The 16,883-nt window shown below is 44.6% G+C and overlaps 1 protein-coding gene across 2 annotated transcripts in view; it reads right to left on the reverse strand.

Annotated features, from left to right (window-relative positions):
• The window catches only part of TP53BP2 (tumor protein p53 binding protein 2), a 68,160-nt gene extending 52,535 nt beyond the window's left edge, over positions 1 to 15,625 (reverse strand). The window contains exon 1 of one of the 2 annotated variants that reach the window (XM_079925552.1): positions 14,387 to 15,625. In XM_079925552.1, the coding sequence (XP_079781678.1) occupies positions 14,387 to 14,413 (27 nt within the window). In that variant the 5' untranslated portion in view covers positions 14,414 to 15,625. The remainder of the gene's footprint in view (positions 1 to 14,386) is intronic. The other variant, XM_079925554.1, reaches the window with a different exon arrangement.
• Between the last annotated feature and the right edge of the window lie 1,258 nt (positions 15,626 to 16,883).

The following is a 16,883-nucleotide window of genomic DNA, read 5'->3' on the forward strand; positions in this document are numbered from 1 at the left end:
AAGCCAGACACAGAAAGAAACATCCAGAAAATTCAAATCCATAGGGACAAAAACTAGATAAATGTTTAGCAGCGGCTGGGGGGCAGGCAGAATAGGGAGTGACTCTGGAGGATGGAGTTTCTCTCTGGGGTGATAAAAATGTTCTGGAATTAGTGGTGATAACCTTGTGAATATACTAAAAAAAAAAAAACCCTACTGAATTATATACTCTGTAGGGTGAATTTTATGGTATGTGAATTATATCACAATTAAAAATGCCTACTACATACTTACTATGTGAGAAATATAAAAATCTCTTAAAAGAAATAAAATTTACTCATGAAAAGATTAGAGAACAATTTAGCACCAAATTACATGAGTGAGGCTGTAGGTAAAATGGAAATTCAGAAAAGAGAAAGATGAATGTGATCTGAGGTACACTGAGGTTTCAACAAAGAGGCATAAATTAATGGAAAGCATTAAGAAATAATAGAAAAATAATAATCTATAATAACCTTACTTCCAAAATGCCATCTTTTCCTGATGCTTCAGATTTTTTTTTTTTTTTTTTTTTGCGGTATGCGGGCCTCTCACTGTTGTGGCCTCTCCCGTTGCGGAGCACAGGCTCTGGACGCGCAGGCTCAGCGGCTATGGCTCAGGGGCCCAGCCGCTCCGCGGCACGTGGGATCCTCCTGGATCGGGGCACGAACCCATGTCCCCTGCATCAGCAGGCGGACTCTCAACCACTGTGCCACTAGGGAAGCCCCAGATTTTTTTAAAACACCATATTCTCAAGAAAATAGAGGTGACTTCCTTAGCTTCTTTCCCATATGGAAGCAAGGAAAATGGAGTTCCCTAGAGTTAAATCCCCTGGGAGGCTGCTGTGAGAATCCTGGTTATTCTCACTGACTCACAAATGTGTTCCTGGGAACTTGTGACATAAATTAACTTCATCATAAACAGTGCAGCAATAATCAGATCAAAACAACACATGAGCCTTTACAGCTGCACCTGCGGCTACGAGGACAATAAATTGCTGGGGCATCTGAAAATGCTCATGGCGTCTAGCTTGGATGGAACAGAGGAGATGGCTTTTCTTCCCTTAAAAGCTGGTCAGCCCTTCTCAGTGACATACAGACATCAACTGTTAACTTCTTTCCAACTTGTAAATCAAGAACTTCATTTTTTTATAGTATGAGCCACAAAGAGAATAGATTACCCAATAAACAACAAGAGTCAAATCTAGAATATACTTAAGAGCAGAGGCGATAACAGACAGATCACATAGGGCAATACAAATGGTAAAACTTGGGGGTGGGAGGATAAATTAAATTAAAACAACAAGGCATCACTTACAACTATTAAATTAGTCTTCTATTAAAAGATGATATAACAGAGATGAGGTTGTGGGAAAGTGATTCATTCAAAGACATAATGATGGTACTAAAAATTGTTAAAAATCCCGTTTAGAAAGTAAAATGAATCATGTATCAAAAACCATAAATTTATGTATACCTCATGAATTATCCCTAGAGAAATAAATAAAATGAAGAAAAACTCTAAATGCCTGAAGATTTTCACTACGGTGCTAGATCAATAAACAGCAAGATAGAAAACTAAATATCCAGTAAGTTAAGCAAGGAAAAGTAAGTTAAAATACAACTGCTGGAAGGACTATGACCCAGCTACCAACTACTGTAAGTATAGTGTTAGAAAAATGGTAAGAAAAAGTTATAAAACAGTAATATTAAGTTGTAGATTGTAACCATTTAAAACATCTGGGGACTTCCCTGGTGGTGCAGTGGTTAAGAATCCACCTGCCAATGCAGGGGACACGGGTTCGAGCCCCTGGTCTGGGAAGATCCCACATGCCGCGGAGCAACTATGCCCGTGCACCACAACTACTGAGCCTGCGCTCTAGAGTCCCCGAGCCACAACTACTGAACCCACGTGCCTAGAGCCCGTGCTCCGCAACAAGAGAAGCCACCGCAATGAGAAGCTCGCGCACCGCAACGAAGAGTAGCCCCCGCTCGCCGCAACTAGAGAAAGCCCGTGCGCAGCAACAAAGACCAAATGCAGCCAAAAATAAATTAAAAAAAAAAAAGTCTAAAACATATGGACACAGGAACTGACTTGTATGGAATATGTAAGTGAAATCCATGGTATTAGGAGATCGGATATAGATGTCACTTTAAATTTGTTTAAATCTCAACGTTAATATATTTTTACAGTAATTTACAATTTAAAAGTACACATAACACAATACAAATTGTGATAAAACAATGTGAAAATATTTCAGTAAAAATAGTAAATGTGGTTCGATTCTTAAAGTGATCAATCTGAAGAGAAAGAAGATTCAGGGAAAGATCAAACACTATGTTAAGTTGGGCCAGGCCACACCTCCCCACACGCTGTGCACGGTAATTCACACCTGTCATGTCTGAAGGAAGGTTTGCCTTTCCAAACATCCAAAGTCACAGACAATTTTCACTTAAAAAGAACAGATCAAAGATTTATTTTTAAGAGTTCCATTTTTACAGGACATGTATTCACTGTAACTATAATGTTATGCTATTAACACAAGAATGACTCATTTCAAAGAGGAATTATTTCAGATTAAAATTTGGAAGACTTTTCCAAGAGGAAATTAAAAAAAAAAAACTGGCCGGTGCATTTACAAGAAATGTACTTGTGTCAGAGGCCAAAGTTTATTCCTTTGACTGAAAAAACCATGTGAAGTTCCACAGAAAGAAAAAAAGAATTAAGAGTTTAAGACGTTCCCTGTCAGAGAAAGGAAATTAAGCTTTGCAATAACACCTTCAGAGCTTTGATTTACAAAAACTCAAATTGCTTAGGTTTACCTAAGAGGGGAAAAAAAAAACAAACAATGTAAGAGGAGAAAAAAATTGTCCTTTAGAGAAAAATGAACAATCTGTAAAAAGAGTGACATAAATCCTCTGCAATCTTACAACTCACAGGAAACTCACCATAGGGACAGCCAGGTAATAATGCTCGTAGTGAGATTAAAGTCAAGATGGGTTTTGTATTTAATAATTCCTCTGTGGAGAAAGAATGTCATGAATGAAGGAAGCCCCCAGACTTCCTGCTAGAAGAGGATGCTGCCACTAGGCTTCCTATAACTGGTCAAGAAAAACACCTCTCTTAACACTCATACATCCAGAAAGGGGATTTGATTAAGACATAGCAACAGCAACCAAAGCTTCTTTCAATCTCTCAAATGCACAGAGCCATTCAGCCCAACTATGGCTTACAACCCTGGAAGGGGGTTAGAAATGAGATGCAGAGAGTTCCGATCTTCCGGGTTTTCAGCGTCCTGCCCCTTGGAGTCCCGGCTGTCTGCTCCCGTGGTCGCTCTGCTGGCAGGGACCGTGCACCGAAACACCCGGTGGCTCACTTGGCTCCCTATCTTGGACACACTCCGCCCTAGAGGTGGGCTGGGCTGCCGGCCTTCTGTAGGAAGTGTGCTGTCCCGTTACCCCAGTTATCCCAGCCTGGTCGGCCCTTCCGCCTCGCCCCCCATCTCAGTGGGCAACCCAACAGAGGTCTCTGTGGAGCCTCCCTCAGGAGCAGCGGGGATACAGCTTTGAGTCCTTTCCCTCAAACAGATACTCTCCAGCCTCCCTGATGATCAGTCCAACCTTATTACAGTTATCTGATGATCACTGCTTAGAGAGGCCTATTATGACTTCTGAGCCGTCTCTCCTGCCTAGAGTTTACTCTCGAGGCCATTAAACTGCTTTATTAAATTTTCATCAATTACCATGAGTTACATCTACTAATGTTGTATTAAAGATCAATGATATTTAAACCTACTTCTACACTAAGTATACCACTCATACACCACATGTACTGCCTTTTTAGCATGGAATATTTTAAACATCAGTCCATCAGTTTCTATGAGATATCTGAGTTACATAAAAAAAAATTATAAAATCATATTCAATGGATTTTTTTTTTTTTTACATCATAAGCTATTTCTTTGGTCACAATAGCAAGTGAGTAGAATCTAGAAATCAATGACACATTCGTCTCAATACCAATTTGAACAGTACTGTTAGAAAAGTTCATCACAGGGCTTCCCTGGTGGCGCAGTGGTTTAGAGTCCACCTGCCGATGCAGGGGACATGGGTTCGTGCCCCGGTCCGGGAAGATCCCACATGCCGCGGAGCAGCTGGGCCCATGAGCCACGGCTGCTGAGCCTGCGCATCTGGAGCCTGTGCTCCGCAACGGGAGAGGCTGCAACAGTGAGAGGCCCGCGTACCGCAAAAAAAAAAAAAAAAGTTCATCACATATGGGATATCCTAGCCATTCATTCAGTGTTACCCAGAGTCCACAATCATTTTCTGAGATAATTACCATTCTGGGGAAAATGACACAGCACATATGAAGTGGTTACTTTAATTGTGGGAAAAATTCATTACATACTAAAAACTAGCTGGTCTTAGGTATCTGATTACATAAGCACTTCATCTACGTCAACAGAACAGTCACCTCCCCTGAGACTGAGTCTTATCCCATCAACGTCAGTCACTTTGAAGAAGTTCCTCCTTCAGTTTCCTCTCAATCCCAAAAAAAAAAAAAGCACCCCTTTCGGGCTTCCCTGGTGGCGCAGTGGTTGAGAGTCCGCCTGCGGATGCAGGGGACACGGGTTTGTGCCCCGGTCCGGGATGATCCCACATGCCGCGGAGCGGCTGGGCCCGTGAGCCATGGCCGTTGAGCCTGCGCGTCCGGAGCCTGTGATCCGCAATGGGAGAGGCCACAGCAGTGAGAGGCCCGCGCACCACAAAAAAAAAAAAAGCACTCCTTTCAAGGAGTACTACTGAACTGAAAACTGCAGGATGAGTAAGACAAGCAGGAAGAGGGCCATCCAGGCAGAAAAACATCACACGTAAAGGCGTGAGGAAACCTAGCACGCTATCCTCACTGCAATCCTGGAACTGCTGAAACAGGAAGGTGGGAGGACAAACAGAAGAGACAGGTCACTTTTTAACCAGTGAGCCACAGCTGCGCCGTAGAAACCTACAACGTACAAAACTTGTTTTACACACACAGGGGATTATGGCAAAGTCAGATGGCGCAGAGCAGGTGGTGGACGGCAATATACAAGAAGGTGCAACTTACCGTGAGCGAAAGGAAAACGGATCAGGCCCCACAAACAGTCCTAACGCAGGGTCCCTGGGAGCATGTGTGAGGTGGCGAGCAGATCTTCCAGAACTGCCCCTTGATCCCGAAGGAAGGTCGGCTGAGCAGTGAGGAGGTGGCTGCTCTTCCATTCAGCACAAAGCAAACACACTATTTACTCCCCCTCCACGGTGGGTGCTGGGTTGGAAGTGCTGACTTGTTCTGTGCTTTGAGTCTTTCAATCACTTCCACTGCCCACTGAGAGGCAAAATATTCTGGAAGTCTATCTTGACACAAAAAGGCCGAAATCGAAATCTACTGGGCTAGACAATAAAGAAACTTTGTATCTAGCTAAGGAGGTTATATCATAGTCTGTAAGTAATACAAGTCAGTCTGGAAGAATTCTGGAGGGGGAAGAGACAGACTGCTGTTTCAGAAAGACCACCACGGGGTCTTCCCTGGTGGCGCAGTGGTCAGGAATCCGCCTGCCAAGGCAGGGGACACGGGTTCGAGCCCTAGTCCGGGAAGATCCCACATGCTGCGGAGCAACTAAGCCCGTGCGCCACAACTACCGAGCCTGCGCTCTAGAGCCCACGAGCCACAACTACTGAAGCCCACGAGCCACAATTACTGAGCCCGCATGCCACGACTACTGCAGCCCATGCGCCTAGAGCCCGTGCTACACAAAAAGAGAAGCCACCACAATGAGAAGCCCGCGCACCGCAAGGAAGGGTAGCCCCCGCTCGCCACAACTAGAGAAAGCCCGCGTGCAGCAACAAAGACCCAACGCAGCCAAAAATAGATAAATTGATTAATTAAAAAAAAAGAAAGAAAGACCACCACGAAGTAGTGTAAGAAAGATCACCACGAAGAAGTGTACAGATGGATTGAAGGCATGAAGAACAGTAAGGGTAAGAAGATAAATAAGGAGAGGATCACCCCAGTCCAGGCAGGCGAGGGGTGATGCAGAAGAGGAGCACCAGGGGCTAGAGAGGAGGGGTCCGTGACAGTGATGAAACCATTATGGGAGAAAACAGAAGAACGGAAGGAAAGCAGGATAACGCCCAGGTCTCCCGACCACTGAAAGCAGCAAGCAAAACCTACCAGAGAAAGGATCCTATCTACCTTTAAAATAAAAGTGTTATCCAAAATAGCACCCCCCCCCCCCGGCAGTGGTTGAGAGTCCGCCTGCCAATGCAGGGGACACGGGTTCATGCCCCAGTCCGGGAAGATCCCACATGCCGCAGAGCGGCTGGGCCCGTGAGCCATGGCCGCTGAGCCTGCGCGTCTGGAGCCTGTGCTCCGCAACGGGAGAGGCCACGGCAGTAAGAGGCCCGCGTACTGCAAAAAAAAAAAAAAAAAACATAGCCCCCCCCTTTCCAGGAGATCAATAAATTACCAAAAAACGACCTACACATCACAAACCAGGTATCAGTTAGCAACTAGATATTGTTGGGGTGCAGAAAAACACTGGCATGAGGAGACCCTTTCTAGAATTCAAGTCGCCTCTGACTTGAATTTCCTAGATTGCTAGCTGCTTTGTATTTGTCAATAAAATGAAGATTATCACAGCGCTTTAAAAAAAAAAAAAAAAAAAAGGAGGTCAAGGAACTTGTAGGTGAAAGTATCAGAAGCTTCCAAGGTGGCGTGGTCACATGGTCAAAGGCACAGTTGTTGTAAAACACTTGCAGGGTTATGGCTTCTGTAAGAAACCTGATGTGCCCCTCTCCGTTTAAAGAACCACGGGGACAGAAGGCGGCTTTCTCTCAAGCTCTGCAGAGCTCTCTAATGATATAAAAAATCTCGTTTCTCTTTAGTCCCATAGGAGGAGCTTGTGGACATGTTACCCTCCCCATCCCTGTCCTGGTCTTAATCCCAACCCCGGGCAGGTGTTACTGTTTCTTCTCTCACCCTTGAAGCTTCTGAACGCCTAGAGCAAGTCACACACTGTGTGGACTGAGCTCACATCCAGTTCACACTAACAGCTGGGCCCTCGGTGTGATAACGCTTTTATCCATCTTAGGTGGTTTTCTGTAGTCTTCCCATGACGTGGGCTATCAGTCTTCGCACCTTTCCCAGTTCTTTCGCTCTGGCACCGCCATCATCCATTCTCACACAGCAACGGAGGGATCTTATCTAACCTCTCAGATTATGTCACTTTTACTGCTTAAAACTCTTCCAGTGGCTGCCACATCCCCTCCCCTGCCACCTAAAATCTTCGCCCCAGCCCAGGAAAGCCTACACGCTGCACCTCTCCACCTCCGCTCCTGCCACCCCCCCCCCCCCAGCCTGCTAATCTCCAGCCTCACCATCCCCATTGCTTCCTCCGGGCCTTTACACCAGCCCCTGGGAATTCTGCCTACTTGATATGCCCCTCCCACAAATCTTCACAAGACCAGCCCCTTCCTGTCATTCAGGTCTCAGCCGAAATGTCACTTCCCTGACCATCCAATCTAAAGCAGCCATCCCAGTCACATGATGCTATTTAAATCCTACACACCTCTCATGTTTTGTTTTTTTACTTTCCATATCCGCCCCCCTCCAAGCCCCACACTAAACGTCTTGAAAGGTAAGCTCCCCGAAAACTCTCTTCTTCTTTCCTGTGTCCATGGCACTTAGAACCGTGGCTGGAATACAGTGGATGTTCGCTAAAAATACCTGTTGAACAGATGTTGTCTCCAAAAGGCCATCCAAAAACAATCAGCAGGTTAATGAGGAAGAATGAAGAGCGATGATTTAATGTGATGTCGTTTGACATCAGTCCCTAGTTTACTTCCGATAAATTCATCTGACTAAACTGAATCACTATTGCTCACTATACAGACAACCCTGGGGCAGCAAGGGGAGATGCTGTCACTCTGCCCCCGCCCGGAGATCCCACCAGCAGCGGGCATTCCTTCAAGTCACTGCTGTCCCTCTCAAGCCGCTGGAAATGACTGCACAATGACGATGGCAATCTCTCAGCAGACGCCACGCTTTCCTTGCCCTCCACGGCTCCCAACACGCCTACGCTACTCTGCCCTTTCTTTCCTACCTCATCACCTTCACACCCTGTTTAAAGATACCGTCAAAGAAAGATTATCCAACACCCCTCATACAAAAGGTAAACATTAAAAAGAAAGAAGAGAGAAAAAAAAAGGTAATCATTACACCCCTTCTCTTTCTCTGCTGATGTGGAAGAACTAAGATCTCTATGGAAGTATTAGACATAGGAAAAACTAATAGTCACTGAGATGTTTACTCTGCACAGGGTGAGGTCAGCTCCACATCAGTCGAAACTTGGTAAGAAACATTTACCAATCTTCTCATCCAGTTTGGATTTAAATATGGGAAGATACCTCTGTTCTCCTTTTTCTACGTCAAAAATAATTATAGTTATGCTCTGAAAAGCAATATTTGAAGTTATCATTAGCCAAAAGAACATCATGACTACTGTCCTGCCCAGTATATAAAAACATTCTAGAGGGACTTCCCTGGTGGTCCAGTGGTTAGGACTCCGCGCTTCCACTGCAGGGGGCATGGGTTCAATCCCTGGTCGGGGAAACTAAGATCCCACACGCCATGCGGCTCAGCCAAAACAGAAGAAAACAAACAAAAAAAAACCATTCTAGAACATTTCTTCACAGGTAGACCTCGTTTTCATTTCATTTCTGCCAAGTGACCTGCAGTAAATTACCGAAACCCTTTGAACTTGAAATTCCTTATCTGTTGTATGAGAAGGGGGTAGCCTCGCTTCACAGGGTCATAAGGAGATTATCTGGGATGAGCAGCCTAACCTCGGGGCAGGTGTTGGGCACACCGGGGTTCCAGGAGAAGCTCCCTCTCCATCCTGGGTGGGAAATGAGAGCACAGGGCTTTCACCCATGCTGGTTTACAGAGAAATTGTTCATTCCACTGTGGAAGACCAATACACTGCCTTGACCATTTTTTATTTTTACCACTAGCAGTTTCAACTGGTATTCTACAATAGTTTACTTTCCTAAACTTGCGCCTTAGGGATTTCTGGTAGAAATGTTTCAAATTTAAATAAATAGTACTAAGTTATAAATCTGTTTCTAGAAAATCCACTGAAATATGCATTTCAAAAGGGAAAGTTCAGTATTTACTGGCCCCATGAACATTTTCAATGAAAATCTGGTTCCACTAACCAAATAAATCATTTGTTTTTTGGATAAATTTTATGTAGAAAAGAGCTAAAAATGGCCACAGTGGCTGAGTCTGCGAAGCTACGTTTCTTGCACATGATCTAACTATGTTGAGAATTTGCATTTCTTCGATAAGATAGTTTTCTTTTGATAAGACAGTATGCAGAACGTTTTAAGAATCCTCCTTAATGCTCAGTGCTCCTAAAGGATCTCCTTAATGACTAAGACTTCTTGGCTCTCCCCAACAAGATGAAAACTTTTACTGTCTCACCTACCACTCCAGCGTAAGTATACCTCTCACACGGTCTGTCATCTCTGTGTGCTTTTCTCAATGACATCTGATTAAGGAAAGTGTTCTGTTCAGTACCTAGCACACCGTCAAAAAAAAATGTATTTAAATAATGTTTGACTTGACGACATGGCATGAGCTGAAAAGAACACCCCGGATTCCTGAATTCTTATATCCCATTCTTCATATTCTTTGTGATATTTGTTAGTAGAGAAGGGTGGTGAGAGGTTTACAATACATGACGGCAAATCCTACCAACACGTATTGGTACGCAGTTACCCTATTTGAGCTAGAGAGAGGCTGGACCTCACATGAGCTGCAAGAATGGCTCAGTGTTAAGTTAGCTTTAGAAAGACTTTTTAAGGAGTCTCACACACTATGGTAGATTACCAAGAGATAAAGGTCTACAGTATTCCTTAAAAGCGCCAGAAAAGAGAGGTTTTGTTTTCTTGTTTTTACTGTCTGCTGCTGGGGGGCAGGGGACGTGAAGAGGGAGAGAAAACAGTTCTTCCTAGAAGCAGTGTATTAATAAATGACCCTCCGTGTCCCTCCCAGATAAAGAAGTTCTAAGTTAATTTTTTAAATATAAGCAGGTACACGTTTGTGCTACGTTTCTTTATAAAGTCGAAATCTGGTTTCTCTGAAACAGGTAAAAATACAGAAATTATTAAATGCTTTTCAGCTTTTAATTAGTGTAGCAGAAGTCACAAGGCAACAAATTTCACTACAGCACATGAAATGTGAGATACTTTGCACATTTTTTAAAATAGGTGATTTGTTTAACAGCCTTTGAGAATTACAATTCTATAGAGAACCTACCTTAAACTTTCTTCTGGAATAAAACCTAAACTAACTCACTACATTACTACTCAACAACAAAAAGAAATTCTTTCAGGACGTGGTATAATCATAATAATACAATGTTCCAATGCTATAACTTGAAAGGTTTGTAATTTCAAAACACAATCTCAGTTTGGGAAAATATGTGCAAACAAAACCAGCGCTTCGCTTCCCTGGTGGCGCAGTGGTTGAGATTCCGCCTGCCGATGCAGGGGACACGGGTTCGTGCCCCGGTCCGGGAAGATCCCACATGCCGCGGAGCGGCTGGGCCCGTGAGCCATGGCCGCTGAGCCTGCGCGTCCGGAGCCTGTGCTCCGCAACGGGAGAGGCCACAACACTGAAAGGCCCACGTACCGCAAAAAAAAAAAAAAAAAGTAGGGGCAAAACCAGCACTTCTATATGAAACTAATACAAGTATTTCAGCAGAAGTTAAGCTCTTGGGCTGTACATCTAACGAAGCTGCACCTAGTTGCCTTTAGAAATATGTAAATCCGACTGACCAGGTATCAAACTTCTAAAGGAGCTACTACAATATCCCATTTTTTTGGCCCCAGACTCCCCAGACTAGAAGCTCAAATAATCAGATATTATTTCACAGCATCATGGGATAACTAGAAATAATTACGATACCTCTGAAGCACCAAAAGATAAGAAGCCATAAACCTAAAAATAAATCATGATTAGTTCAACTGAGCTCTTTAAAATAAGCTATTATTTTCTCGAAAATATTATCCGTATTAGGGCTACATGATAAAATTTGTTTAGGCAGAACACTAAATTAAATAATCAGAAAAACCATTCTCCAAGTCATTAGGGATAAACAGGTCATCACTATTTCATTTAAACTATTAATGTAAATGTGAAGCTGCAATATGGGATTCAAATGTAAAATTATCCTTTGTGCCACTTCGTCAAACTGACTGCACTGTAAATACAGTCAGTGGCCACCAGGCACATGTGACTATTTCGATGTAATTAAAATTAAATATATTTTTTTAAAAATTTCAATTCCTTGGTCCCACTAGTCCCATTTCAAGTGCAGTGGCTGCAGGTGGCTGGTGGCTACCACACTGGACAGCACAGATACAGTTCATTTCCACCACAGCTGGATATAAATGCCAAATATATGACATCAACCACTGAGACAGGCAAATTCAAGTCCTCTGGCCTTCCATGTGGCACTGCAGAATACTGTGTGTGGTTTTGTGTGTACATTCTGTTAATTTACGTTTCAGCAGCAAGTACAAACAAAAACTTTGATAAAACTATATCTAAAAGAACAGTGAATGCTTTTAGAGTTAGCTAAGCTCCTTCATAAAAATATTCTTCTTTGAATACAACACTTCACAAAATGAAAGCAATGAAAAAAAGATATCTGATATAATTTTAAATGGCTGAGAAATTTTGCTTTTAATGATGATTTCCCTTTATTTGATAAGTAAATACACTATGAGAGTGGCTCACTAAAAAGTCATACTGCAAATGACCCTTTCTTTAATGAAGAAAAAATAAGGTGTCAAGTATGAAAGCATAATCAGTTTCTCCTCACCAAGTTGTGGAAATATCACAGAACCAGACATACTAACTATGGCAGGTATCTGAAAATGAGTGTAATTATTACCCCCTTTTCTGCAATAACCTATCATTACCTCTATTGTGATTCTCAGCGCTTGTCTACTTATTTTTAGTTAGCCTGCTAAAATGCATCATCCCCTTCTGGTTTGGGGTCCAAGTATCACTTCATGTCCCACATGGAAGAAAATCACTTGATTCTCTAACATTTGGTGAGAAAACACATGAACACAATTTATTTGCACATTTTTAATATAATGCAGCCTAAATATCAACAGCAAATTATTTTTAGCATGCCTTTAAAAGCAGATCAAAAAATTGTACTCTTAATGCCACAGAACTATACACTTAAAAACGGTTAAAATGGTCATTTTTATGTTACGTACATTTTACCCCAACAAGAAAGTATATCAAGGCAACTATCTACTTTCTGAGACTATCCATTTTTCCATATTAAGCATAATGCTCTTCCTGATAAATTAGAATTTTTCAAAGTAATAAATTCAAAACCTCACTTGGTGGAATAAAAATCCATATTAAAAGCTAAAGAGGAGAATATATTTAAGAAAACAGTCTTATTTTCAAGTACCCCAAACATTACAGGATAAAGACACGTATAACATGAGGTTACTAAGTGAAAATTTGTTTCATATTTTTGTGTGTGGCAAGTATAAGAATCTCCAGTTTAACCAATATTGCAAATTCAGGAGAAGTTCTTATCTAGCAACTATTCTAAGCGAGGCAATGAGGCACCAACTGCTTCATAAACAGTAACTCTAATCCTCCCAACCAACCCTAAGAGCTACTATCATCCCCATTTTGCAGATGGTGAAATTGAGGAACAAATCAGTAAAAAAGAAAAAAGGGTACAGTCACAAAGGTAGGAGCTGAGCAAATACTGCGCATGCCATCACACCACACAGTCTCATTAAGAGTCTACTGACATTAGGAAAGGCAATCAGAAGAACCATGCTGCTAAATTAAATATAGTCTAAAGAGCTACATAAATCTTTATAGATTGTGATGATCTGGTATGTAGTTGGGAGAAAGAAAACTTTCATAAGCATTAAGAAAACCCAAAGAACACCTTCCTTCTTCAAGGAAGAAATCATATTGCAACAACGCACATTTGCTGTCTTGCTCCTATTTTTTAAGAAGAATTCACAGACAACTTGCAAAAGTTATTTTAAGGCAAAGAAATGTAAATCCAAGGAATAAAAAATTTTAACAGCAAAATCCCTCACCCTTATCCAATGTCCGTATTTTAATATTGGGCATTCACATCACAAACCTAACTTCATAACCAGGTATTAAACTAAAATAGGATGCATAATGCTATTAACACTTTCAAATTCCCCGAATCCTGGCAGGACAAACTATCCCAAACCATCTAAACTCAATTATCAAATCCAATAAATTAAGTGTGTCCAGTACGTGAAAGTTTAGGGACGCCCTCCTTAAACACAAGCTAGGCGGCCTGGGGACAGAATATTATATTCTGCATCTGTGACTGCATATAAACAAAATTTGTCGCCACTCATTCCACAGATTGTATAAAAGTAAAAGAAAAGTTGTTTCGTTGTTTTAACAAATGAAGCCATAAGAAAACATCGGATGACTGCAAGATGATCCCGCTTCAGTGGGAGAGGTTTAAGTACAACTTCCTCGAGGAAACACTACTGAAGTCTGCATAAGCCATTGCAAGCCTCCAGGTTCTGCGACCGTTGAAGGAAAGGGGCATTTCAAATGTCTCAAACCTGCTGTTCACCTGTGTCCTGGTGGCCACGTCAAAAGCCTACAGAGCCTATAAACAACTCACTAATCTTCTCAGAGGTCTAGCTAAACAAGTTGTGGGAAGCAGCAGGAACCAGGCAAATGCGTTTACTGCGATCAAAAAGTTTGAGGTTGCATTTATTAAAACCAGTTTCCAGAAAGAGATAGAGTGGCTTGTCTGCCATCACAGCTATCAAGATCGAAATTCAACTAAAAATAAAGCAAGAGTTCTCTTTTCAGTAGGTATATTTCACTCCAACTTAAAGTTGTTTGTTTAAAGACAAAGCAAATAACAAGATTCCCGGTTCCCTTGTTCTTGACCTTCAAGAACTGCAAAAAGTCAGGACCCAACCAGAGAGAAAAAGAAAAGTTCGAGTGGCTGCCTCACCGACTCTGGAGCAGTTGCTGGAACCCCTCCCCGCGGTGAGGGTCTCCCCGCTCCCGCACGCAGGAGCTTGGGGTGGAGAGCCCCGAGGATGGAGCCGCAGCAGCTCTCCCGAGGTTTGCAACGCAAAGACCACCCGCGACGCGGACTCAGGCCCCCGGGCTCCTCTCGGGACCTGCACGAAGGCGCGCACCAGACCCCCGCCCGCGACCCCGCACACTTCCGACCCCGGCCCCGGCCCCCACCCGCCAGCCCGCTTACCGGCATCATTTTGGACCCGAACCGCATCGAAGCGGATGGCCAGACCGCGGCTCGGAGCCGAGTGGAGGCGCCCAGGGGGTCGCGCGGTGCGGGGGTGGGGAGCGCAGAGGGAGGCCGCCCGGGAGGCGGCGGACCTGTTGCAAAGCGACGGAGGGTAGTGGGGCGGCGTGCGGGTCCGCAGAGTTCTCCCCGCGGTCTGGGGCGCCACCGAGCTCCGGGCCCACCTTCGACCGGGCCCCCGGACGCGGCTTTGTCTACTCAGCGCTCGCGACGGCCCGGACTCCCCCCGCTTTGCTCCGAAACCAACTAATCCCGGGGCCTGGCCCCCGCCGAGCCCGCGCCGGCTCCGCCCCCCGCGCGGAGCCCCGCCCGCGGCGCGCGAGGCTGGCTGGGGGAGGGGAGGACGCGGGGACTGAGCCGCGCGCGCCTGCGCGGGCCCGCGGCAGGAGGGAGGCGAGGCGGCTGGCTCGCGCCCGGGTTGGCGGGCGCCGGGTCACCTTTTCTTTATTTGCCTTCGGACTACGCGTCGCCGGGGGCGCGCGGCGGAGCGACCGGAGCGCGCGCCTGCAGGCGGGGCCGGGGACTGTAAGGCCGCCTCTGAAAGACGGAATAATGAAAGACGCCGGAGGAGCCCGGGGGCTGCGGCCGTCACTTCCCCGCAGTTTCGAACTGGGCCAGGAGGCTGAACCTTGGGCCGAGACTCGGCACCTGGACGGGTCCTCCCCGCGGCGGTGCCGCGGGGCTCGGCCGAAGCCAGGCGACCGGACCTCATGGGAGGACCCGGCCGCACGGCTGGAACGGCCGATGTCCCTGGAGGCCCGGCCACTGCCCCGTCCCAGCAAGATGGAGATCGGCAGGGCCGTCTCAGCCCGCAGCGCATTCCGAGAGTTCCTGGTGAAGGAGTCCTCGGGCTGTCGCCTTTCGTCTCATTTGCCATCATCCAAATTCTGATTTAGAACTCATGTGTGACTTTCTATAACTAAAAACAAACAAAAAAACCAAACATTTAAAAATGACGAAAATGGTCAATTTTACCTGTTTTACCACAATAAAAATAAGTAAATAAAACCAAAGAAGTTTGAAATGCGTAAAGCAGCTTTCTGAGGCGCTGCTTTTCTGTTGCTCAAGAATGTCCTGGATTTCCTCTCTGAAGGTTGCTTGTTACACCCTCAGGACAGTCTCGGATGTGACCACACACTGCTCCCTTTGCAGGGAGCTAAGCGAAGGCCTAGGAGAATTGCAGAGGCTCATTTCGAAAGAGTAGCAGAGCTGGTTCAGGTACCCTCTTCCACCTTCCAGGGAGACAGATTCCGGGAACCCTAACTCCAGGAAGCCTTAGTTCTGGCCGAATTGTCCCTGTGAGCGAGCTTAAGTGGAGTGAAGCACCTGGATTTACCTAGCCTCAAGGATGGACAGTTCTTTCGTTGTCCAGTATATCCCTTACCAGAATCTCCATCAAAGTCCTATCCTACTCTTCCAGGTACATATCTGGAAATATTAAATATTAAACTATAACTAATTTGATTAGTATTAAAATGTCTCCAAAAATCTAGTTTAAAGTCTAGCTTTTCTAAGAGGATTGTCCTAAGTCAAGTAAAGGGAATTCATCCCTTTATTCAGTAAATATTTATCTAATACCTACTACATGCTGGGTATTCTTCTAAGTGCTGGGGTACATTAATAAAGAAAACAAAAATTGGGTGGACAACAAAATCCATAGCTGAGTATATTAATAATTAAGACTTACATTACCAAATATAGTTATAAGGAAAAAATTAAAGGGGCTAAGGGGATGAGGCATGCAGGTGCAATTTTAAAGTGATCAAGGGACTTCCCTGGTGGTCCAGTGGTTGAGACTTCCCCTTCCAGTGCAGGGGATGTGGGTTCGATCCCTGGTCTGGTAGCTAAGATCCCACATGCCTCATGGCCAAAAAACCAAAACATAAAACAGAAGCAATATTGTAACAAATTCAATAAAGTTTTAAGAAATGGTCCACATCAAAAAAAAACTTTAAAAATAAATGAATAAATAAATCAAGTGGTCAAGGTAGACCTCACTGAAAAGACGATCTGTGAGCACAGACTTGAAGGAGTGGACTACAGCAGCGGTCCCCAACCTTTCTGGCACCAGGGACCAGTTTCCCGGAAGACAACTTTTCAGAGGGGAAGGAGTGGGGGGATAGTTCAGGCGAGTGATGAATGCGAGTTATGGGGAGCGGCAGATGAAGCTTTGCTAGCTTACCCGCAGCTCACCTCCTGCTGTGCAGCCCGGGTTCCTAACAGGCCGTGGACTGGTACCAGTCCGCGGCCAGGCAGTTGGGGATCTCTGAACTACAGCCTCCATGAAGGCTTCCAGGCAGCGGGAATAGCCAGTGCTAAGGCCTTATGGTGGGAGCCTACTTGTCACATTCCAGGACCGTCAAGGAGGCCAGGATGGCTGGAGAAGACTAGATAAGGTGGAGAGAAGCAGCAGATGAGGTAGAGTGATATAAGGAGC

The sequence above is a fragment of the Stenella coeruleoalba genome, assembly GCF_951394435.1.
Source record: "Stenella coeruleoalba genome assembly, chromosome: 1".
Classification (NCBI taxonomy): domain Eukaryota; kingdom Metazoa; phylum Chordata; class Mammalia; order Artiodactyla; family Delphinidae; genus Stenella; species Stenella coeruleoalba.